Source organism: Dipteris shenzhenensis, chromosome 2 (genome assembly GCF_047967505.1).
Source record: "Dipteris shenzhenensis isolate YYH24624 ecotype China chromosome 2, Dip_SZ_1.0, whole genome shotgun sequence".
Classification (NCBI taxonomy): domain Eukaryota; kingdom Viridiplantae; phylum Streptophyta; class Polypodiopsida; order Gleicheniales; family Dipteridaceae; genus Dipteris; species Dipteris shenzhenensis.
Window position 1 is genome coordinate 21,135,272 of NC_141597.1, and position 24,689 is coordinate 21,159,960.

General features: G+C 46.3%; 1 protein-coding gene across 1 annotated transcript in view; it reads right to left on the reverse strand.

Annotated features, from left to right (window-relative positions):
- Positions 1-2,785: 2,785 nt before the first annotated feature.
- LOC147904473 (mitochondrial thiamine diphosphate carrier 2-like) overlaps positions 2,786-24,689 on the reverse strand; it is a 59,458-nt gene continuing 37,554 nt past the window's right edge. Inside the window, exons 6-7 of the mRNA XM_087394467.1 lie at positions 3,719-3,871; positions 2,786-3,412 (exon numbers count right to left, since the gene is read on the reverse strand). Coding sequence (XP_087250593.1) covers positions 3,194-3,412; positions 3,719-3,871 — 372 coding nt within the window. The 3' untranslated portion in view covers positions 2,786-3,193. The remainder of the gene's footprint in view (positions 3,413-3,718; positions 3,872-24,689) is intronic.

The following is a 24,689-nucleotide window of genomic DNA, read 5'->3' on the forward strand; positions in this document are numbered from 1 at the left end:
TTTCATACATTTAAGTTTGTCCTCGGACATAGTAGAGTCGAGGAGGAGATAGATTATCTCTAATATTAGGGCAATCTATTTCTCAATTAAAATGTTCCACCTACCATCCCAAGTATCTTGTTGTCTACTCCTAAGGAATCCAATGGAAGCCGAGGTCACCCCCCCAAACTTGAACCTCCTCAAACTTTGTCATTTTAAGTTACTTATTCCCATTAATCTTGGCACCCAATGCCACAATATGCATCAAGGAGAAGTTGAACCCTCTCTAGACGCTCAGATGAACCCTCCACGTATAGGGCCATATTATCTACAAACTCTTAAGTCCAACAACTCCTCTTGTCAGGCCAAGATTCATGTCCCGATCAAGCCAACCGCTTGTGATTATAGAAATACCACAGTGTCTCGGCCACAAAAGAAATCCTCTATGTACCTCCTAATGAAAACCTGGCTGAGTTGCTTCCATATAAGGTAAAGATCCTCAATCTCCCCATGGTGCCCTCCAAGAAAATCCAATCCACCCTCTCATAAGACTCGTTAAAATTCGAATAGGAGAATACCAAGAGGATAGGCCTACTTCTATCCCTATCAATGACCTCCCAAAAGTCAAGATGTTCTCTGAATGCTTCTCGATGATGTCGAGGAGGTGGGGATGCAACGCAAGATCAATCCCTTGGCTAAGATCTTCTCTCCTAAACAATGTTTGGGTATCCTGGATGATGTCGAGGAGGTGGGGATGCAGCACAAGATCAATCCCTTGGCTAAGATCTTGCAGGCTATGTCTAGTAATATGATCAAGCACCATTGGTGAATGTCAACTCGATCCCACCCTTTGTAGATCAAGCAAATCCAACCACGAACAAGAGACTAGGAAAGCAACCTTGAGTCAAAAATCTCCTAAAAGGCAAACACTAGAGAGTTCAAAAATCTCCCGAAAATTCCAAACAACCACCATCCTCTCCAAAGCATTTCTTTACCGAGAGAACCTTGAGGGCTTCCAAAAGCTGATCATTCATGAAAGGAACCTCCAACTGTGCAATAATGCTCGAGGTGACTACTGTATTGAGACAAAGGCCTAGACCTCCTCTAGGGGTTGGCAAGGTCTCAAAGTGCCGGTTGCAGAAGATTTTTCTTTTTACATAAAATTATTAGCTCCCTTAGAAAACTGATTTGTATGGTGTTCTTCAAGCAATAATAGAAAGTTCATTTCTCTAGAAAAAAAAGGGATGAAAAAAATCGTATTAGAACCGAGGTACCGTAGGCTCTGCTCCTCCAATCCCTCAAATGTCCAGGAAGCTAAGCTGAATAAGTAGAACACCCTTCCCATAGATGGTGACATCCTGAAGGTGATCATCTTCTAGGGCTAAGCTCCTTGGAGAAAAGCTTAGACTTATCCCGGGGTGGGGGTAAGCGCTAAGCTCGCCAAAACCCAATCTCGTCCCACCACTCCTCGATCTAGAAGGGAGAGAATATATTTCAGCTATTCTACACCTATTGTTCGTCCTGTAGGAATCTGGATGGCTAAGGGTGTCAAGGTTGCATGTGAGCCGCCCTATCCAAACCAAGTGGTCACCTCTTGAATCCAAGACCCTTGGTCAAACAAGAAAACATCACCTACTAGCTTGAAAAGGAAAGGGAGGGCAAGGCAAAGGGGAAGGGACGAAGGGGGGATGCAAAAGGAGGGATGGAAAGAGTGAAAAGGTGGGTCTGAAGCGTACGAGCATCCCAAAGACCCCCCTAGCTGTCAAGGGGAGCTTAAAGGGGTTCCAAAAACAGGGTGCAGAGGGGGGCTGGAAGTGCCATTTGCAGAAAAATAGGGGGGTCATGAACAGCTTGCCAAAGCTGGAAGAGCCCATGGGAACATCAGAAAGAGCTTAGACGCCCTTCAAAGGCATATGGGAGCCAGAATGTCTCCGAAGTGGCACCGCCAGACAATCGGCCTATGCTGGTTAAAACACCAGCCAAAGACAAGCTGCCTACCAGACCAAGACTGGCGCAAAGCCCATGAGCAGACACCCCCAACAAGGGTGTTGAATGCCCACAAAACAGGCTGTAACAAGCCCGCAACAGGCCGGCGAGGGAGAGAACCAAAGCATTAAAGAGGGCGGACAGGAAAGAAGGAAGGGGAAGAGGCAGAGCAAGCTAGGAGGCGGCGGATCAGGGAGAAGCCTTAAGGTGAGTCAATAAACAAGTCCACACACAAACACACTTATGCTGGAGCATCCATTTATACAAAGGTATTTGTAATGGGTGAAAGGTAAATCAGCCATGAGAAAGGCTAGCACTAAAGGACGAGAGTAATCAAAAAGTAGTCCACATTCTCTTCATTCAGGGTGAGTCGATAAACAAGTCCACACACAAACACACTTATGCTGGAGCATCCATTTATACAAAGGTATTTGTAATGGGTGAAAGGTAAATCAGCCATGAGAAAGGCTAGCACTAAAGGACGAGAGTAATCAAAAAGTAGTCCACATTCTCTTCATTCAGGTTACAACTGCTTGCGAAGGCTATATAGGGCAACACACCACTTAGTATCATACTTGATCCACAGTCCACCAAACACTTGTTTTGTAGAACTCTATACATAGAACTCTAAAGAAAAAGTTCAAGTACTTTTCAGTATATAACTGGGAAATCAAGACGGACAAAAAGACTGCACGTGAAGACAATAGCCACCACCACAAAGAAACGAGCAAAAGGATTTACATTTGAACACACTAACCACGAAAACACAGAAATGAGCTTGATGTTTTAAGTTACAGAACTTTCATTATTCCACATAGCTTTGCATCCACGGGCTCAACCAGATATCAAGGAGACATTGTTGCTATAAATTTAGCTTCCTCATTCCATTTCACAGTAGAATCACGGGCTGTCTTTCAGACCTCTTGCACCTAACAAAATCAACATGCAGGCCCAATTGCAAAACTGTCAACTTTTAAGAAATCTGGCACAGATAAATTGCTTTTCTGTAGAAAGGGTCGGCCATTTTAAAAACGCATCAGTGGGACTGTCTGGAAATCTCACATTGCAGAAACTAAGCTTAGCTTTGGAGTTCTGTAAGCTTACTAGCAGCCTCCTGACAACCCCCCACTGCCTTGTGTATTTTTTGATTGCCTTATTTAGGGTCAATATCACCCCAATGAATGATTTACAAATGATTATAATGCAACCCAGAAAGAATCAATTAACCTTACGCAAGAAAAGACTGCAACCAGTCTGACACAGTTTCATAAACCACAAATGTAATAGCAGCTGCAGGAGCAGCTTTCACAAGAGATGGAACTAAGCCCTTGTACAGCCCTGCAATTCCCTCCACTTCAACGATTCTTTTGATTGCATCCCACACATTTTTGTATGTGCTTTCGTCGATCCTTGCACCATAGCGCGGATGACGTCTCAGTCCCTCCACCTGTTTATGGAAAGGATAAATAAGGAGAAAAAAGTGAAGAAACAGGACCCCCCTCCCCAAAACCCCCCTGGCTCACCCATATGCCTTACCGCCTGCCCATGCACACCCCTTCAGTGTAGGGCCCCAAAACCCACCTCTCTTTCACAAAACCCCCCTCTTCCTCTTTCCTTGAAGGGACAGGTAGTCATAATCCCTTGTTTTTTCCGTTAGCAAAAATGAATACCATTTAAAAGATAAACCCAGAGCATGGACATGGCAACTGATACCTCGTACAAGAATAGCCTTGATTACAAGACATTATCTTACCTGAAACCTTTTCTTGACAACATCAAGGGGGTGACACAAAACTTTTGCCGTGGTGCCGGCTTCAAGGCCACATATGAAAACCTGCACCTTTGTTAGTGATCCACTGGTATTACCACCGAAATCTTGAGGTCCAGGACGCCTTTGATTCCAAGCCTGAACAATTTCATAAAACCTGTTTAGAAGCATGATTCCACCAATAGAGAACTAAATATCTAGGAAAAGACAAGCCTCATAGTGAAGGTGATACCTATTAAACATCTTACCATGCAATCCACATTAAAATTGTAAACAAAACAGTGGAAGTTTAGGTAGAAGAAACAAGGAGCTATTGGACATTAGCATCAGTAGTAAGTTTCATGCAGATACAAGTTCTGGAATGTTGGTATATCTGACAGCAAGCATCTAAATTCCTTTTCTTGGTTTTCAGAGACTCTCTCTCTCTCTCTCTCTCTCTCTCTCTCTCTCTCTCCATTCCCCGCAATACAATGCACAACATGACACCATCCACACACACTAAATATCATGACATCCACTTTGATCATAGCCTCTTCCTTGAGTACTCTGCACGCCTTTCCACATTGCTCACAAATCTCGAGGACAACACACTCCTAGAAGATCGAGCTGCTTTGGTCACACGCTCCCTCCATGAGGCCACACTACACATTTTCGCACACACCACCTGCTCCACTCACCCACCACCCCTTGGCTCAATGCCCTACAATAGCCGGTAAAATTATGAGTGTAAGGCTTTACACTGCCATCATAGATTCGAGACCAACCAGAGGTTGAGGAGCTGGATGAGATCCTAGTTCCAGAGTAGATCTTGGTAGAGTTTCCTGCCGCTACTTAGTGAAATTTAGGAACTATTCATCATTGCATGCAAAGTGGCTGGAAGAGGATGATCATGCAGATACACCTCATTTGTTACAGCTCTACCTGGAAGCATTTCAGCTTGAGCCAACTTTGGTTGTGGCTCCTTCAGGCTCAGTAAAGCCTAGGTCTAGAGCATTGCCGATGCTCAAGAGAGGGGTAGTACCTCCAAGCTCCATTGCTTCTATATAGACACGATTAGATATACAGAGGTCGCTTGGTGACATTGTATGTTCAGCCAAGGTACTGCTTGCTGACAGTATATCTGCCTTGAGACTTCTATGATCACTGTACTAGTCACTATGAGAGTTTTTGCAGTGTATATGGATTGCTATCCTAGGCAATGAACAAACATATATGCTATGTTAGTTGGCAATACATGCTTCTATGATGGTATATCCATATGTATTTCAGTTATTGCATATCCTTGTAACATCCAGATGCAATCGAGGACGCTTACCATGTTTCAAGAGGGGTATGTCACAAGGGCATGATATGAAGTTACATGTGGGCAGGACCCTAGAAAACTAAAGGGCAGGGCCATGTTATGTGGCTGTGCAAATTCCCCCTAGGGATCGGTGCCTTGGGGGTGAATTAGTGAATAGGCCCAAAGAGGGGGCAAAAGGGCCTTAGGGTTCTCAAGTTGAGCCATGGGTATGGATTTAAAATTGCGCCACTAGGGGGGGTGTGGGGAAAATCATTGTTTGGTCTTAAAATTGCCCCACTAGAGGGGACAATCGGGGGCCAAATGAAGAGGGGGATGCCACGTGGCATCTCCTATGCCACAATGGAATTAGCAAGGTTACGTCCATCGTTACGAGCTGCTGCAAGCACATAGGGAGAGAAGCACCGATGGAAGAGAGAGGGATCAAGAATTCCATACGACAAAATGACCTAGGGCTGCATGTACAGATTCCAGGCGTGTACGGATTCTTGCCCAAGGGCTGCATGTGCTAATACGGCTGTATGGGGTGCTCTTTTTGGAGTACGGTGTGATGTACGGAAAGTCTCCTAGCTGCAGTACGGACGTCTACTTTTGTACGAGCAATACAACCTCACTGACTAGCACGAGGGTGCTATACAGAAAGCTTGCGTATGGGCTGAGCAGACTGAAACGTACGATCAGCCATACAGAACGTACGGGCTGTTTGTGATTGCCTTGGGCTTGTGTGCTCGGGCACATGAGCTAAGGTTGCACGGGCAGCTAGCTATGTGGCAGTGTGAATAGGATGCTCTCCGAGGGGTATGCATTAGCTCGTGAATGAGCTTGGTTTGAGCTCTGGGCTGCTTAAGAGTTCACACAAGCCTCAGAGTGATTACTTTTGGCTGTGAGGTGTGTTGGAGAGGCCTAGTTGGCAGGGTGGTCAACCCTGGATGCTTCCAGTTCAAGTTCTTGCTTCCAAGGTTGTGGACAAACCAGTTATGCTCTCACCCATTGTTTGGGTATTTCAGTGAATCCGTGGACACCTTTGGCAGTGAGGGGAGTTGTGTGACCCTGCATGGGCAGCAACAACTCCAAGACGAATGCAAGTGTTCGAACAGAGATGGATGCCTATTGCCACTGGGGTGTGAGAGCAGATCCTAGCAGGGTTATTGCTTGGGATACTGATGCCTACTGAGAGTGGGAAATGCATTGAATGCAAGTGAGATTGAATTCACGGCGTAACTTATTTGCTGGTTTCTCCAATTCATAAAGAAATACACCAAGGGTTTGGGCCAATCTGTGTCCTTGAGCAGGAGCACTCTAGCTCCCAACTTGAGTTTGAAAAGGTCACTCCCCCAAAAAGGTGTTGCATACATGGCAATCGGTCTCACGAGAGTGTCAAAAAGCCAGCCCTTCGTCGGTGGATCCTGGAAATGTGCCTGGAAGCATTGTCTATCTAATCGAGCTAGGGCAGCCTTCACTCATGTGAGTCGTGCTCTAGCGGCATGGGTCATCGTGAAGACTGGTCCCGTGAATACTACCAGGTACGTGTGGGACTGCACTTGTAGGCCATCTTCTCCCGGTTTTGCCCTATGGGCCCTGGTATGTGCCTTGTAGGCACAGTAATAGGCACTCTAGTATTATAGTGCCTTTTATGCCACATAGGACATTTAGTCCTATGTGACACCTAGGACACTTAGTCCTAGGGTCTACCTTCAAGTACATTGTACTTTCTTTTCTCTAAACTAGTTGACGTGACGGCTTATCTCCATCGACTCCTGTACTTGCTCTTTTTGCTCATCGCTAGAGTGGGTATTGCTTTTGTCTTCCAGCTCCCCTCAGCCCCCCGAGTCCTCCATTGCTCCTTGGGAGTCTGCTGCTCTGCTGGTCGTCACGTTTCCAGCCTGTTCGAGGCTCTTCAACTACGGTCTAAGGCTTCTAGAGCCATTTTGTCGCCACAACTTACCTCATTGCCGCTTTACAGCAGAGGCGACTACTTCTAGGCCCTGCTGCAGCCTTTACGAGGTCTCCTACAGCCCCCGTGGCCATCAGTCGCCATTTTTGTGCTGCAGATCCAAGCGCCCAGCTCCCACAACCTCAACCAGACTCAGATCTAGGCGCCTAGATCCCGCGACCTCTCCAGAGCCATCAGCAGGAGGCGTCCTGCTGTCGCGACCTGTCTAGAGCCCTCCACAGGAGACATTTGCAGCCACGCTCACATTTCGAGGTGTCTGAGGGCTGCTCCAGCCGCTTTTTGCACTTCAACCTGCTGCAGCAGCTCCGTGGTCTGTCATATTCTACCTACAGAGGTCATTTGGGTCTCAGCCTTCAGTTCAGGGGGCCAGAAGCTGATTTACAACCAACATTTGCTGTCTCTCACTGTTTTTTGACAGTTTTTACTGTCAAACCCTAATTTCCAACAGGAAAATTTAGGGCTTTTGACATTTGGACCTTCAACCTGTCAATACAACACTTTGGACAAGGTTGACAACTGAAATCCTTCCAAAAATTGAAGTTTTCAGTAAAATTCAGGTTCAAGACTGTCACATTGTGCCACGTCATCACTCAGGCCAACAAAATTTGGGGCTTTTGTGTGGGGAGTTTAATTTCAGCTGGTAACTCTGTTCCTATACCTTGCTGCACATATTTTCAGTCTATTTGCTCTCTCTATTTTATCATCTGAGAAAGATAAGCACCGTGAAGCCTTGAGGCCCAGTGCAGCCTCCTGGAAATCTCTATTGTTGGCTCACAGGTATTTGGGACAGTAAGACATATTTTTGCAGTTTAAAGCCTTGAGGCTATCCTTTGGTCACTTTGTCAGTGCATTTCTATCAGTACTATTTACAATGGCTGGGAACAATCACGACTTATTTGGCATTCTTCGTGAGGATGATAAATTGGATGGGACCAACTATCCGATGTGGTCTTATCTCATGAAACATATTCTTGTTGCAAGGCACTTTTGGAATATTGTTTCTAGGGTTGATCTGAGGCCAGCCAATGCTTCAGTGGCGGCCTCTACTGCTGGTCCCTCTGCAATGGGCACTCCTCTTGATGCCTTATCCTCTAGCACCCTTGCTGCTAGGAACAATCAAGATGGGATGCAAGAGATGCAAATGCACATTCCTGTATTGCTTTATAATGCAAGAGAATCGTTATTCCACACATCCGGTCTTGCAGGGCAGCAAAGAATGCTTGGAACAAATTGGCTTCTCTTTATCAAATTCGCAATGAGGCACGTGTTGCATATTTAAGAAGGCAGTTGCAGGAAGTCAGTATGAAAATTCTCAGCTTGTCAGTACCACATTGAATGGACTACCAGATACATATCAAGGGTTTGCCACAACCCTTCGATTAGTGGCCATGGGTAATCCAGATCACTACTCTTTTGATCAGCTTGTCACTTTGCTTTTGCAGGAAGAGCAAAGTCGAGCCAATAGACAAGCTATTATTCCTGACCATGCATTTGCTTCACAGCAGACAGGAAGAGGCAAGGCTTCCAAGCCTATGGGCAAGCCTAAAAATGGGCCTAACAGTGCCAATTCCTCCAATGCATCTAAAATACAGCATATAAGTCAAAGAAGAAAACATGCAACTATTGTCGCAAGCCTGGGCATGAAATTTCAGAATGCAGGAAGCGCGTTGCTTCGGAGAAAAAGAAAGCAGGATTGGCAATTAATGCCTCACATGCAATTGAATCCCACAAGCCAGCAGATGCCTCACATGCGCATGCCCTCCAGGATGATTGGGCATGGGCTGTCCACTGCTCCTTTGATCCCTCCCAAGTTGATGCATTCTTTACTGCTAATGATGCTCAATCTTGGTATTTTGATAGTGGTGCATCCAAGCACGTCACATCTTGCAGACAATTGTTTCATTCCTTAGTTGATGCACCTCGTGGGGGAACTGTCACATGCGCTAACAATGCCTCCTATGCTGTAAAAGGAATTGGAGATGTGCAGCACTTGATTTCAATTTCAAAAATTGCCACTTCAGGTTTCAGATGGATACAGATGCCTAGTATATGATCTTCGTGATGATAATGCCATAGTTCTCACTGGCACTTTCAAAAAGGGGATTTATCACCTTGATGATCACTCGGCTGCACTCTCTATTGAAGCATTTGCTATTTCAGATTCACAGCTTGCTGAAACTCATCTTTGGCATGAGAGAATGGGTCATCTCAACTATAGAGCTCTTGCCAAGCTACATTCATAGGACATGGCAAATGATGTACCTCAAACTCACACAGTTTCCAAACATGTATGTGAGGGTTGTCTTTTGGGTAAGATGCATCGGTTTCCTTTTCAAAAGAATTGTTCAAAACTCTCACAAAGGAAATTGCAGCTAGTGCACAGTGATGTCTGTGGCCCAATGAGGACAAATGCCATTGGGGGGTACAAATATTTCATGACTCTCATTGATGACTTCACAAGATAATGCTGGGTATATGCTTTAAAAGCCAAATCTTAAGTGTTCTCATGCTTTCAGAGGTGGCTGAATATGGTTGAGAATGAATCAAGATGCAAGCTTGTCACCCTCAACACAGATAGGGGGGGAGAGTATATGTCAAAGGAGTTTGATGCATTTTTGTCTTCAAGGGGCATTGTTCACTCATGCACTACTCCTTACACTCCTCGGCATAATCCTGTTCCTGAGAGGAAGAACAAGTCCACTATGGAGATGGCCAGGTGCATGCTTAAGGCCAAATCCTTGCCCAATAAATTCTGGCTTGATGCAGTGATGTGTGCCAACCATGTGCTCAATAGATCACCTACAAGGGCATTGAAGACTGTTACACCTTATGAAGCATGGAAAGGCAGGAAGCCTTCACTTTCACACATGATAGTTTTTGGGTCTCTTGCATATGTTCAGGTACCATCTCAGCTGAGACATAAGCTTGATGACAAGGCAATCAAATGCATATTTATTGGTTACAGCCAAGAGAGCAGAGGGTATAGGTTATACCAACCAAATACTGGGAAGATTATTGTCAGTAGAGATGTAATCTTTGCTGAACATTCAGCTTCTCCTCTTGTGGATTGCAAAGCTAAACCAGAAGTTGACATGTTTGATGCCTTTGACTCTTGGTTACCTCTTCTTTCCTCAGAGGGGGACTTTGACTAGCAACATGAGCCTCCTGCAGGCCCTCCAACAAGCAACGATCAGTCTATACCCCATGCTGATTTGCAGGTTTCTCTTCCAGCACAAAATGATCCCACTATTCATGATGCAGTGATTGAAGAAAGAGCTGTCAATAGACAGCAAAGGCAAGTTCCCAGATGGCTTCTTGATACATTGAGGGACAGCAAACAAGATCAGCCTTTTGCTTCGCGGACAAATGCATGGTCACTTTCTTGAGTTTGCACTCCTTGCTACAGCTTGCAATGAAGAGCCTTTGTGCCATAAAGATGCTTTTGACAGCAAAGAGTGGATGGATGCAATGAGAGCTGAGTTACAATCCATTGCCAAAAATGACACATGGGAATTAGTAGATCTCCCTCCCGGCAAGCATGCCATTGGTACTTGGTGGGTCTACAAATTAAAAAGGAAATCTGATGGCAATATAGATCGACACAAAGCCCGTCTTATTGCAAAAGGGTATGCCCAACAACAAGGCATTGACTTTGAGGAGACCTTTTCTCCCACATCCAGGATTACTACTATTAGATGTGTCATTGCCATTGCAGCCCATCACCATTGGCAAGTGCACCAGCTTGACATCAAGACTGCTTTTCTTCATGGGGATCTGCAAGAAGAAGTTTATGTAACACAACCTCCTGGCTTTGAGGTTGTTAATTCTGAAAACAAGGTATGCCGGCTTAGAAAAGCCCTTTATGATTTGAAGCAGGCACCCAGGGCATGGTATGCCAAAATTCATGCACTTACTATCCCTTGGTTTTCTGAATAGCCCCACAGAGCCCACTCTTTATGTCCGTGGGAGTGGATCTGATTTTTTAGTGCTGATTTTATATGTGGATGATATGCTAATCACGGGCCCAGATACTCAGCATATTGCAGCTTTCAAGGCTGATTTGCAGCACACTTTTGAAATGTTAGACATGGGACAGCTACACTTGTGACACCTAGGACACTTAGTCCTAGGTCTAGGTACAAGTACCTTGTACTTGTATCTTTTCATTATCTAAGATTTGATGGCAGACTCTATCAACTCTTTGCTACCTGCACTCTCTCTCTCTTTCATTCGATCCTACAGTGGTATCAGAGCCACGGATCTGCTCCCTATCCCCGCACAGTCCGTACCAATTGCCCGTAAATTTCTGTATCAGATGTCCGTACATCCGTCGTACCTGCAATCAGTACACCCGCTGTACATCCGTACTGCTATCCGTACCTGTCCATTCAAGGATATCGTACTGTGCTTCGCCGTACAGTTACGTACTTCAGTCACCAAACAGTTCCTTCAGTACTTGCGCCGCCATACAACCTGCTCAGTACTACGTCCGTACCACTTTGCGTACCTGTGCTGCCGTACATCGTAAAACCACGTACTAGCGTACTGATCCATACACCCACGTACTTGCATCATACACCGTGCAGCCAGCATACTTGTGTACAGTACATTTGTACAGGCACGTATTGCTCCATAAAACGTACACAATACCTCTTCCGTACGATCGTACATCCGTACACCGTACATTGTGCGGTGTACTTGATCTGGTACTTGAGCTGTCCGTACAGCTAGTACTTATCTCGAGGTCTCCGTACAAGTGTTGCACGTACAAGGTCACATTCAGGACATTGGTATTTTTTGGGGCTTTCAGTTCATTTCACCTTCTTTGGTTGCAATTTCTTGCAAGAACATTGGGGCTTTGGGATTTGGTCTGCAATCTCTTGTTGTTTGCAATACATTGGGACAGATTGGAGAACATTGAGTCACATTTGCTAGACATTGAGTCAGATTTTCAGACATTGAGTCTTTTCTGCAAGATATTGAGTCAGATTTGCATACATTGGGTCACATTTGCAAAAAAAAATTCAGCAAAATTTGGGGCTTTTCTGCATTTGCACTCTTTTTGGCCTATTTGCCCTCAATAAATTTGGGGCTTTTGCCAGATTTGCTGTTTTTGCAGTCAACATTGCCTGTCACAGTCACATTTGGGTCAAATCTGCATTTGCCCTTTGATTTGGGTCAGATATTTGCAGATATTTGCTGTCATTTTTGGACAGTCAGCTTTTTGCAGTGATAGCCTTGGGGCTTTTGGGTTTTCAGGTCTTTTTCAGGGTATCACATTTGCTATGGCTGGGAACAATCAAGATTTATTTGAAGTTCTTCGTGAAGATGATAAGTTGGATGGCACCAACTATCCGATGTGGTCTTATCTCATGAAACATATTCTTGTTGCAAAGCATTTGTGGAATATTGTTTCTGGGGCTGATCTGAGGCCAACCAATGCTACAGTGGTTGCTTCTACTGCTGGTCCTTCTGCAGGGGGTACTCCTCTTGATGCCTCCTCCTCTAGCACTCCTGCTGCTGCTCTTCCAACTCAAGAACAGTCAAGATGGGATGCAAGAGATGCAAATGCACATTCATGCATTGCTTTATCATGCAAGAGAATCATTATTCCACACATCCAGTCTTGCAGGACAGCAAAGGATGCTTGGGAGAAATTGGCTTCTCTCTATCAGATTCGCAATGAAGCTCGTGTTGCATATTTGAGAAGGCAATTATAGGAAGTCAGTATGAATGAAGGTGAGTCAATGGATGCATACTTGACAGAGGTCAAGGACCTCATGGAACAGCTTGCCAACATTGATGAGGTGGTGCCAAATTCACAGCTTGTCAGTACCACATTGAATGGACTGCCAGATACATATCAAGGGTTTGCTACAACCCTTCGACTAGTGGCCATGGGTAATCCACACCACTATTCTTTTGATCAGCTAGTTACTTTGCTTTTGCAGGACGAGCAAAGTAGAGCTAACAGACAAGCCATTAATCCTGATCATGCATTTGCTTCACAGCAGACAGGAAGAGGCAAGGCTTCCAAGCCTATGGGCAAGCCAAAATCTGCGCATAGCAGCTGCAATTCCTCCCATGCATCTAAAAATACAGCAGATAAGGTGAAGAAGAAAAGATGCAACTATTGTCGCAAGCCTGGACATGACATTTCAAAATGCAGGAAGCACATTGCTTCGGAGAAAAAGAAAGCAGGATTGACAGTTAATGCCTCTCATGCTATTGAATCCCATGAGCCAGAAGATGCTTCACATGCACATGCTCTTCAGGATAATTGGGCATGGGCTGTCCATTGCTCATTTGATCCCTCCAAAGCTGATGCACTCTTTACTGCTAATGATGCTTAGTCCTGGTACTTTGATAGTGGTGCTTCCAAGCATGTCACATCTTGCAGACAGTTGTTCCATTCTTTAGCTGATGCACCTCAAGGGGGGACTGTTACATGTGCTAATAATGCTTCATATGATGTAAAAGAAGTTGGAGATGTGCAGCTCACATCCATTTCAAGCCATCCTGTCACTCTGACAAATGTTCTTTTTGTGCCTGGCATTGAAGTCAACTTGATTTCAATTTCAGCAATTCCTACTTCAGATTTCAGAGTAATTTTTTATGGCTACAGATGTCTAGTTTATGATCTTCGTGATGACAATGCCATAGTTCTCACTAGCTTTTTGCAAAAAGGGCTTTATCACCTTGATCATCATTCAGCTGCACTTTCTATTGAAGCATTGGCTATTTCAGATTCACAACTTGCTGAAAGTCATCTTTGGCATGAGAGAATGGGCCATCTCAATTATAGAGCTCTTGCAAAGCTACATTCACAGCAGATGGCAAATGATGTACCTGAGACTCGCACAGTTTCCAAACATGTGTGTGAGGGTTGTCTTTTGGGTAAGATGCATCGATTTCCTTTTCAAAAGAATTGTTCAAAACTCTCACAAAGGAAATTGCAGCTAGTACACAGTGATGTCTGTGGCCCAATGAGGACAAATGCCATTGGGGGGTATAAGTATTTCATGACTCTCATTCATGATTTCACAAGATATTGCTGGGTATATCCTTTAAAGGCCAAATCTGAAGTTTTCTTATGCTTTCAGAGATGGCTGAATATGGTTGAGAATGAATCAGGATGCAAGCTTGTCACCCTCAACACAGATAGGGGGGGAGGGTATATGTCAAAGGAGTTTGATGCATTTCCGTCTTCACGGGGCATCATTCACTCATGCACTACTCCTTACACTCCTCAGCAGAATCCTGTTTCTAAAAGGAAAAACAGGTCCACAATGGAGATGGCCAGATGCATGCTTAAGGCCAAGTCTTTGCCCAATAAATTTTGGCTTGATGCAGTAATGTGTGCCAACAATGTGCTGAATAGATCACCTACACAGGCATTGAAGACTATTACACCTTATGAAGCATGGAAAGGTAGGAAGCCTTCACTTTCACACATGAGAGTTTTTGGGTCTCTTGCATATGTTCATGTACCATCTCAGCTCAGACATAAGCTTGATGACAAGGCAATCAAATGCATATTTATTGGTTACAGCCAGGAGAGCAGAGGGTATCGGTTATATCAACCAAATACTGGGAAGATTATTGTCAGTAGAGATGTAATCTTTGCTGAACATTCAGCTTCTCCTCTTGTGGACTACAAAGCAAAGCCAGATGTTGACATGTTTGATGCCTTTGAATCTTGGTTACCTTTGCCATCATCAGAAGAGGATTTCGACCAGCAACATGAGCCTCCTGCAGGCCCTCCACTAAGCAATAATCAGCCACAACCTCATGCTGATTTGCAGGTTTCTCTTCCGGCACAAAATGATCCCACTACTCATGGTGCAGTCATTTAAGAAAGAGCTGTCAATAGACAGCAAAGGCAAGTTCCCAGATGGCTTCTTGATACATTGAGGGACAGCAAACAAGATCAGCCTTTTGCTGCCCGGACAAGATCAGGGAACAGACAGCATGGTCACTTTCTTGAGTTTGCACTTCTTGCTACAGCTTGCAATGAAGAGCCTCTGTGCCATAAAGATGCTTTTGACAGCAAAGAGTGGATGGATGCAATGAGAGCTGAGTTACAATCTATTGCCAAAAATGACACATGGGAATTAGTAGAACTCCCTCCCAGCAAGCATGCCATTGGAACGCGGTGGGTCTACAAATTAAAAAGGAAATCTGATGGCAGCATAGATCGATACAAAGCCCGTCTTGTTGCAAAAGGGTATGCCCAACAACAAGGCATTGACTTTGAGGAGACATTTGCTCCCACATCCAAGATTACTACCATTAGATGTGTCATTGCCATTGCAGCCCATCATCATTGGTGGCAAGTGCACCAACTTGACATCAAGACCGCTTTTCTTCATGGGGATCTGCAGGAAGAAGTCTATGTCACACAACCTCCTGGCTTTGAGGTTGTTAATTCTGAAAATAAGGTATGCCGGCTTAGAAAAGCCCTTTATGGTTTGAAGCAGGCACCCAGGGCATGGTATGCCAAAATTCATGCACACTTACTATCCCTTGGTTTTCATAATAGTCCCATAGAACCCACTCTTTATGTCCGTGGGAGTGGATCTGATTTTTTAGTGCTGATTTCATATGTGGATGATATGCTCATCACGGGCCCAGATACTCAGCAAATTGCAGCTTTCCAGGCTGATTTGCAGCAGATTTTTGACATGTCAGACATGGGACGGCTCCATTATTATTTGGGCATTCAGTTTGCTCATGTTGAGGGGGGTATCATGATGTCTCAGTCCAAGTATATTGGACAGCTCCTTGATCGTTTTCAGTTTGAGGATTGCAAGCCAATCTCTACTCCAGTGGACCCTGGCTTCAAATTCTCAGCTCATGATGGGAGTGGAAGCAGGCCGTACAGAGATGCAAGCAGAGCTGGCACATGGCACAGCATGGCAGGGCAAAAGGCGCCTGCATAGGGCAGGCTTTGGGCCTGCATATAGGCCTTATAGGCAGCCAACCAGGCAGACCACAAGTCGGCTGGTTAGGACTGCAGGTTGGCCACTGAAGTGAGGGCCTTTGGCCCAGTTTTGAGAGCCCTTAAGGGCGGGACCTGTAGCAGACTGGTCAGCCAGTCTGCTCGGCCAGAATGAGGCTGACTGGTCAGTTTTTTTGGGGCCCTATGAAAGGAGGGCCTATGCGCCCTCATAACTCATCTTCTGGAGCAGCCTTCACACAAGCAGCAAGGAGCAGACTTCCACCCATCTTGGAACCTATACCCTGGAGGACCAAGAGACCTGGAGGAGCTGCAGAGTAAGCTAGAAGGGTTGCCCACCTAGGCTGATCTATAGGCAGCAAGGTGGACAAGATCATTCTGGATAGAGAATCTACTACACTCGAGGTGGAGCACGCGGGCTCAATGTTCTAGAGATATCCGGCAGATATAGAAGTACCTTGTGGTAAGATCAAAGGACCACGCTCTGGTGGGACTTTGGATCTCTCTCTTTTATATTGTGACCATAGCTTTGGACGGAAATATATTCTTTTGGTGTTTTCTATATCTGGCTGGATCATTGTCTATTTACTAGTCTGCACATCTATTTGATGCACATAAGTTTAAGAAGTTTGTGATTCCACTCCCCACACACACTCTGTCAGCTCCTGGGCTATCCTATCAGTCTTTTGTTGTGCGTACCCTCTGTTGGTTGATTTCTAACATGTATCAAAGCCCAAGTAGGAGGCTCACAGGTGTGGGAGCCTGAAGGCAAGGACCTTGCTAAAGAATGACCTTGATTCAGAAGCTCTTGGGAATCGACTTCCACGACTGGAGGACAGTGCCCTTGCGAGAAGGAGGGTGACTCAGGTTCCGTCAGGTGCATACAGAGCTTTGACCTACGGAAGGTTGAGTTTGTTCGGCTGACATATGCAATCAGTGAATGCATTGGATATCACCAGATAATTCCTTCATGACATCTCATGACTCACCTGGTGATTGCTCATGAGGATAAAGGCGCTCATGTGGATTTTAAAGATGGTGGGGATGAATTCCTCAATGTTGATGACGAAGAAGCTGGAACCAGTGAGGCAAGATTCGCATGAAAGTGCTTTTGTGTGGGTAAGCCAAAAGCTTGAACAGGGGGATAGGGAAAGGAAGCAATTGTTTAGCGGCAGAGCTGTCAATCTCAGAAGCCTCTTCAGCCACTTCTCTCCCTTCCGCCTCCCCTAGATTTCTTTCTTTCACTATCCCTAACTTTGGAGAGTCTGGGAGACTGGATGGGACAAATTACCCTTTCTGGAAGGCAAAGATCCGGAGTCATTTAGTGGCTCAGAAGCTGTGGAAACTGACAACGAGAGTGGAGGCGAAGCTGAAGGATATGGTGGACAACAAGGGGAAGATACTCATACCAGTAGAAGGAGAGGAACTCAAAGCTTGGGAAGATAGAGATGCCCACGCCCTGGCATTGATCATAGGGACAACGACGGACTCTATGCTTCCTCACATCAGATGGCCGACATGTCAATAGAGGCGTGGGCCATTCTGAAGGATCTGTACCAGACAGATAACACATCCCGGATCTTGCTTCTTCAGTATCAGCTCTACAACTTGGATATGGATGAGGGAAATTCGGTACATGACGACTTGACGAAGGTCAAGGTGGTAAGGGATCAACTAGCCTGGGTTGGTCAAAAGGTGAACTCGTGCCAATTGGCCTTGATGGTACTGAGAAGGCTACCTCGGAGTTTCAAAAGCTTCGTTACGACTGTGACGACAAAGAACCAAACCTCTAACTTTTGAGGAGTTGGGTCCATTACTGCTCTAGGAAGAAGCTAGGGAGAAGCTCTACAACAACGACAAAAATGACAAGAAGTTGTTGGCAAAGGAAAGGGCAAGCCTAACGGTGGCAAGTCCAAAAAGGATGACTCTGATGACGAGGACACTTCCCAAAAGAGGAAGCAGAAGAAGAATTGCTTCTATTGTGACACGCCAGGCCATTTTGCTGAGGATTTCAGAAAGAAGAAGGCGGATCCAAAAAACAAGGAGGAGTCCGACTCAGATTCAAAGGGCAACACAAAAGCCAAAGCTAATGTGGTAATCAAAGAGCTATTCTTGGTGACATCTCTGTGTCTTACTGAAGTCAGATATGCCAACCTAGAAGCCACAGTGAAGATGTCTGACATTGAGATGTGGGTCGACGAGGAGTCAGAAACCTTTGTGAAGGTGAAGGACAGCATGGAGTGCTTGGTATCTTCCACGTGCAAAGCTGTTAATACTGACATGAGGGTGGATTCCATGGAGTGCGCTAGGGTTTCATGTTCAGATGGTTGCTGTCATTCAAAAGGGGGCAGTTCAGGATTACACTGGTTATTGGTATGTGCCTCGATGAGGTGCATGGTTTGCTTTCAGAGCAAGCACACAGGCAGTACGACGATCTGGTATGTACTTGATATTCTTAATTTGAGCCTTTATAGCATGCTGTGGAGAGAATCTACTCTTCAAATGTCTCAGGTAATGCGAGATTGGAAGGAATGGGCCTTCTTCGAAGGCAGAAGGGGAAGTGTGGGTGGTTCTTCAAATCTCGAACACAATCTCGAACACAAATTGCTGGAAGGTGATGGACAAGGTGTACTGAAGCCAAAAGAGTACGTGCTTGAGAGCTCAATGAGAGTTCATGGTCCAAGTTATCTGGAGATATTCTTGAGATTTCATTTCTCAAGATGGTTCTTTTGTTGCGGACCTTGCCAAAGGAAGGATGGGTTGAAACAAACCCTCAGAGCATGACGTCTCCAGGTTGTTCACTCGTTATGAAGGGGACAAGTGGAAGATCATGGCGTCTAGATTGCTCAAGTTCGAAGGTGGGAACGTGACTGAAGGTGGTGGTGCCAAGAGGTGCTACCAAAGATGGACCTGTGTACCAGGATGGTGTGTGGAAGCAGAACCAAACCTAGTGGAGCAGGAGCCACTGGATGAAAAGCCAAGAAAAGATTTCAACATCAAAATGTTCCAGAGGACTACGACTAGGGGGTTACTGGAGCATCGTCACCGACGTGTTGGCATTGGGGCGAGATGTGTCGGTGAGAGGGGGTGTTGGGAAGGTCACCTCCCCATTTGTAAGCCCCCATATGAGGAGAACATGGGGGAGGGAGACCTGGGGCATTTGCCCAAAGGAAAAAGCCTGGAGAGGGGGTTGCCACATGGGCAACACCTCACAACAAAGAAAAGAGAGAGAGAAGGGCTGCCACATGGGGCAGCAAACAGGCTGCCATGTGGGCAGCATATTCATGGACTTACTTGATCAAGAGTGGAGCCTCTGGTGGAGTAATCATGTACGAGGTAGCCACATGGCTGGAGCAGACAGGTCGCAGCAGTTCAGGACTGGTTCGGGGCTGTTTGGAGCTCCAGACAAAGGCGGACAGAGGCGAGCAGGTACATCTGCAGTACGGCAGCAAGGCAAGGGCTATAGGCAGGGTCGAGGCCTTCATATGACCCTAGAAGCAGGCCGTACAGAGACGCAATTAGAGTTGGCACATGGTCCAGCATGGCAGAGCAAAAGGCACCTGCATAGGGCAGGCTTTGGGCCTGCATATAGGCCTTATAGGCAGCCAACCAGGCAGACCACAAGTCGGCTGGTTAGGGCTGCAGGGTGGCCAACTGAAGTGAGGGCCTTTGGCCCAGTTTTGAGAGCCCATAAGGGCAGGACCTGCAGCAGACTGGTTGGCCAGTCTGGTCAGAATGAGGCTGACTGGTCCTTATTTTGCCAGCCCCTTGGGGGCCTATAAAAGGAGGGCCTTTGTGCCCTCATAACTCATCTTCTGGAGCAGCCTTCACACAAGCAGCAAGAAGCAGTTCCACCCATCTTGGAGCCTATACCCTGGAGGACCAAGAGACCTGGAGGAGCTGCAGACTAAGCTAGAAGGGTTGCCCACCTAGGCTGATCTATAGGCAGCAAGGTGGAGAGGATCATTCTGGACAGAGAGTCTACTACACTCGAGGCGGAGCACCCGGGCTCAGTGTTCTAGAGATATCTGGCAGATAGTAGAAGTACCTTGTAGTAAGATCAAAGGACCACACTCTAGTGGGACTTTGGATCTCTCTCTTTTGTATTGTGTCCATAGCTTTGGACATAAATATATTATTTTGATGATTTCTATATCTGGCTGGATTATTGTCTATTTACTAGTCTGCACATCTATTTGATGCACATAAGTTTAAGAAGTTTGTGATTCCACTCCCCACACACACTCTGTGAGCTCCTGGGCTATTCTATCAGTCTTCCACGGTGCATACCCTCTGTTGGTTGATTGCTAACAGAGGCTTCAAAATGGAGCCTGATTGGGCTGTGGAAGGCCCTGAGAAGAGGCTGAAAAAACAGACTTTCTTGCCCTCTTATTTTTTTTCCTTTTTTTCCTTTTTTTTGTGGGGTGGGGGGTTCCCTATGTCACTTAGGACTGTTAGGACAGCACTAACCTAAGACCTCTGTGACAGTTAGTACACTGAGTTAGTCTAACCTAACCCTCCCTTTAACCCTGGTTAGCAATAAACTAACCTAGGAACAAACTAACTAAACCTACACCTAACCCACTAACTAAACTAACCCTGGTTAAAATCTAACCTAAGAATTAGAACTTTGTAGGCTAAGGTTTGCAGCAGGCAACGGGCGAGGCAAAGGCGGCGCTCGGCGTGGATGGTGGAGTCGCGACGGTCGTAGACTGGAGGCGTGGGCGGAGCCGGAAGGCACTTGCAACGGTGCATGGCGTCGGTAGCTAACGGTGACGGGCGGCGCAAGGTATCCACGAGGGAGTGTGGGCGTAGCGACGTCGAGCGTGGCGGCAGTCAAGGGAACCAAATAGCTAGTTGGAACTTCAAGTCGGCAGGTCCTTCGACTTTGAGGTCGGGCTACCAAATAGCCCGTCATGGGGCTATTTGTCTTCATGGTCTAAGAACCAAATAACCCATCTCGATGGACTTGTCATGGGGATGTCGGATAGCAAGGTATGAGCAAGGGGCTCTCGAATAGCCCGTCCACCTCCTTCCTCTACGTCAAATCGCCAAGGTTTGGGGTTGTCAACAACTTGAAATCGATGCACTTTCCTGGCTGCTCACGTGGACCTGCTCGTTGGATACCACACATAGCAATGTATCCCTGCTCTTTTGAATAGCAGGCCCAAGAAAGGGCTCTAATACCAATTCAATGAAGGGGGCAAGGACTCGATTGGTGAAGGGCCAAAGATGGGAGGAAAGCGGAAAGAGGAGAGGGGAGAGGAAAGAGGAGAGAGAGAGAAATAGGAGGGAAAGGGGTAGAGGGAGAGGAAGAGAGAGAAAAGGAGTGAGGAAGAGAGTGAGGAAGAGAGATAGAGAGAGATTGGGAGAGAGAGTGTAGGCAGCATGTAGGAGGAAGGAGGTGGGAGAAGATAGGACTAGATGTCACATCAAAAGGTGTCCTTGTACATGAGAGGATAGTACTTATATAGTACCTCCTTAGCCCTTTAGACCCCTCTATCTTGCAAACACCCCAAATACTAATTATCCTAACCCCCACTAACTTGACCCACTTTTGGCCTTCATTACAAGGGAGTTGTGTAGGAAACTGGAGGAGCCTTTCATGGATGAGGAGCTTGGGAAGCCCTCAAGGCCCTCCCGACCTAGAAGTGTCTTGGCGAAGATGGTTTGACTCCGGCCTTCTTTCGTAACTTCTAGGAGATCATTGCCAGCCCTTTCCACTCAGCCTGCCAGGAGATTTTCAACACCGGTTCCCTTCCTCAGTCCTTGAGCAAGGGGTGGATTTGTTTGATCCCGAAAGGGGGAGATATGTCAGACATCTGGCAATGGAGACCGATCACCCTGCTGGACACTGCATACAAGATCCTTGCTAAGGTCTTGAGTTCGCGGTTGCGGCCTCATCTCACCAACATCATCCATGATACATAGACTGGCTTTGTACAGGAGCATAGCATCCTAGACAACATTTTGGGAGACAGTGGATTGGGCCAGGGAGGAGTCACAACCTTTGGCCATCCTTCTCTTGGATTTTGAGAAGGCTTACGACAGGGTGGAGTGGTCTTTCCTGGAGGGCACTATGCAGAGGTTGGGTTTCTTAGATAGATGGATTAGAGAAGTCTCTGCACTCTATGTGAGGAGCCCTAGTCAGCGCAAGGCCTTCTCTCTCTCGCGCTCGGTCCACCAGGGCTGTCCCCCACCTCCCTTTCTCTTCCTTTTTGGGACGGAGGCATTGGGCTACTACTTGAGAGCGTAGGTGGCGGGCCTCACAGGGTTAAGGCTCCCAATCAAACACGAGGACGAGCTGTTGGATTCCAAGTTTGCAGATGACACAGCCTTGTATGTAGAGGGCACCACAGTGAGCTTGGAGAAAGAAAGAAAGAAATTTTATTAGAGTCTTCGGAAGACCGATGGGTCTATGAGACTGAAAGAAAACCTGATACAAATCACAGTAAGAGTGGAGCTACTCAAACGAGCATCATCACCCGTGCTAAATCCTAAGTCTGATCGTACATAATCAAATACATCTGGATGTAACAATGAAAAGAAAAGGACTAGAGCGGAGCGGAATCCTCCGTATGTCATGTCGCCCTGGCTGGTGCATAGCCGGTGATGGGGCGTTGGCGCCCGTCAAGGGGTGCCGTGCGTCTCGGTCTCCTGGACGAGGCTCGATGCAAGACCAGAGCCACCATGACTCTTGTGGGACGTATCCCGAGTCTAAACAATGACGGGAAGTCCCCCAGAGTGATCTGTGTGTCCCCTCGATGTCTCGTGTGTCGTGTTGCGGTCGTCGAGTCAGGGTCTCTGTCACGTCGAAGAGAGAGTCAAGGGAGCCCTGGCTATTTATTGTGAGGCCTCTGGTACACGGATCAACTGGACAAAATCCATCAGTTTCTTCACAAGCTATGAGGAGACATAGGAGATTGGACAGTGGCGGAGTGCCTTTGGCTTGCACTGGATCCCACGGGGCCAGATAGCGGGGTACCTTGGGTGCCAACTGGGTATTGATATTACAGCAGAGCAGTAGATTGCCTCGGTTCTTGAGAGTGTTCAGCGCAAGCTTCTCTACTGAAGCTCAACCAAACTCTCCCTAACAGGCCATGCCTTAGTAGCAAACCAGGTCCTTGCCACGGCCTAGTACATTGTCTCCTACTGGTGCTTTCACAGAGGGTGCATTGGACAGCTCCAATGCTTGGTTCAGAATTTCCTTTGGGCAGGTTCGGATGACGCAAGGAACACCAAAGCCCGGATCACCTGGCAGACGGTGATTATGCCGCAGGCATTGGGAGGCTTGGGTATCATTGATCCGGAGATGCAGAGCAGAGCCCTCTTGGGCAAGTTGGTGGTGATCAAGGACTCTGCTGAAATTCGTAGGCAGTGGTCTCCATAGAAGCTGAGCTTCACAGGGAGCTCATGAGGTACCAACCAAGTCCCAAATGTGTGTAACTATAAGAGATCCTCTCGGATGACCTAGTTCACTCCGTGATATGTAAGCGGGATGGAGGGGGCCTCAACATTGTACTAGAAGGGAGGTAGCATGTCTGTGTCGAGCCCCAGAGTCTCAAACCATCTGCATGTGCATGCATACCAACACCTCTCGTCACCCTCCACCGCTAGTGCCATGGAGGATAAAGCCAACCAAGGAAGCCTAAGTCGCCATGTGGTGCAAGACCCATACTGTCTAATGCGGTAGAGATATGTGATGACCTGAAACGCTGCATCGACTTGTAGTGGAGATGCCCCAAACTCGGCCAAGACTATATGATGTGAGACTGAAGGCTCACTATAAATCATCGTGAAAGCATGAGGACTTGAAGCCTCTCAACTCGAGCCCACTCTGTTTCTGATAGGTCGGGCCCCCAACAAGGGCTGCCATACATACAAGAGAGAGAGAGAGAGAGAGAGAGAGAGAGAGAGAGAGATGCTAATAAATTAATCCAACAACATTTTGTCCATTAATGAGCAGCCAATGAGATAGTTATGGTGGTAGATAGAATATTGTCAAGAGAAACAACCCAACTCTGGAAATTTTATACCATCTGAAACATAAGCATTGCAACATGAACGCTAATGCAAATACTTTTTTTATTTAAGGAGTTCTTAAACAAGCTGCAACCAGATGATTTCAGGATATAGCCATAACTTCAAAAAATACAGGAATTTTATGGATGGGGTGGCCAACTTCATTGGAGGCCAGCACAGAAAAGAGGTCATTTCTCAAAATGTGTGCAATGAAGGGGAGCATCAATCAAGAACAGCATAATGAATTTGGGAGAGTTTAACCTAAACCAGCCAAAATCCCTGCCACTTCAACAACCAGGTTACCCTGCCCCAGCAAGGCAACATCTTTTCTCGGGCAAACAATAGGAAACCTAGCCACATTGATGTTTTAGCGTTCGGAAATAGTAACATAACAGCCAGTGTCATGCAGCTGTCCATGTTATCCCGACAGAAGAACGAAATATCTGGCTAAGTTCAGCATTTTAGGACTACATATCACAAATCATGTCGCCACCTTAATCAAAACAGCCAATGGATATGTTCAAGCACAAAAAACTACAAGATGTCACATGCGGAGCTTTGCAGCACTGACAGCTGCACAGTTCTCTGCCGTTGTCAGGGCTGCAAGCTCAGAGAAGTGGGACCTAATCCTGTTGGTTTGCTTAGTTTGCCTTCTCAGAATCACTCATAATTCCTTGAGGCTGTGATACTCAATGGTAAGCCAGATATGCTTTCTTCCTAA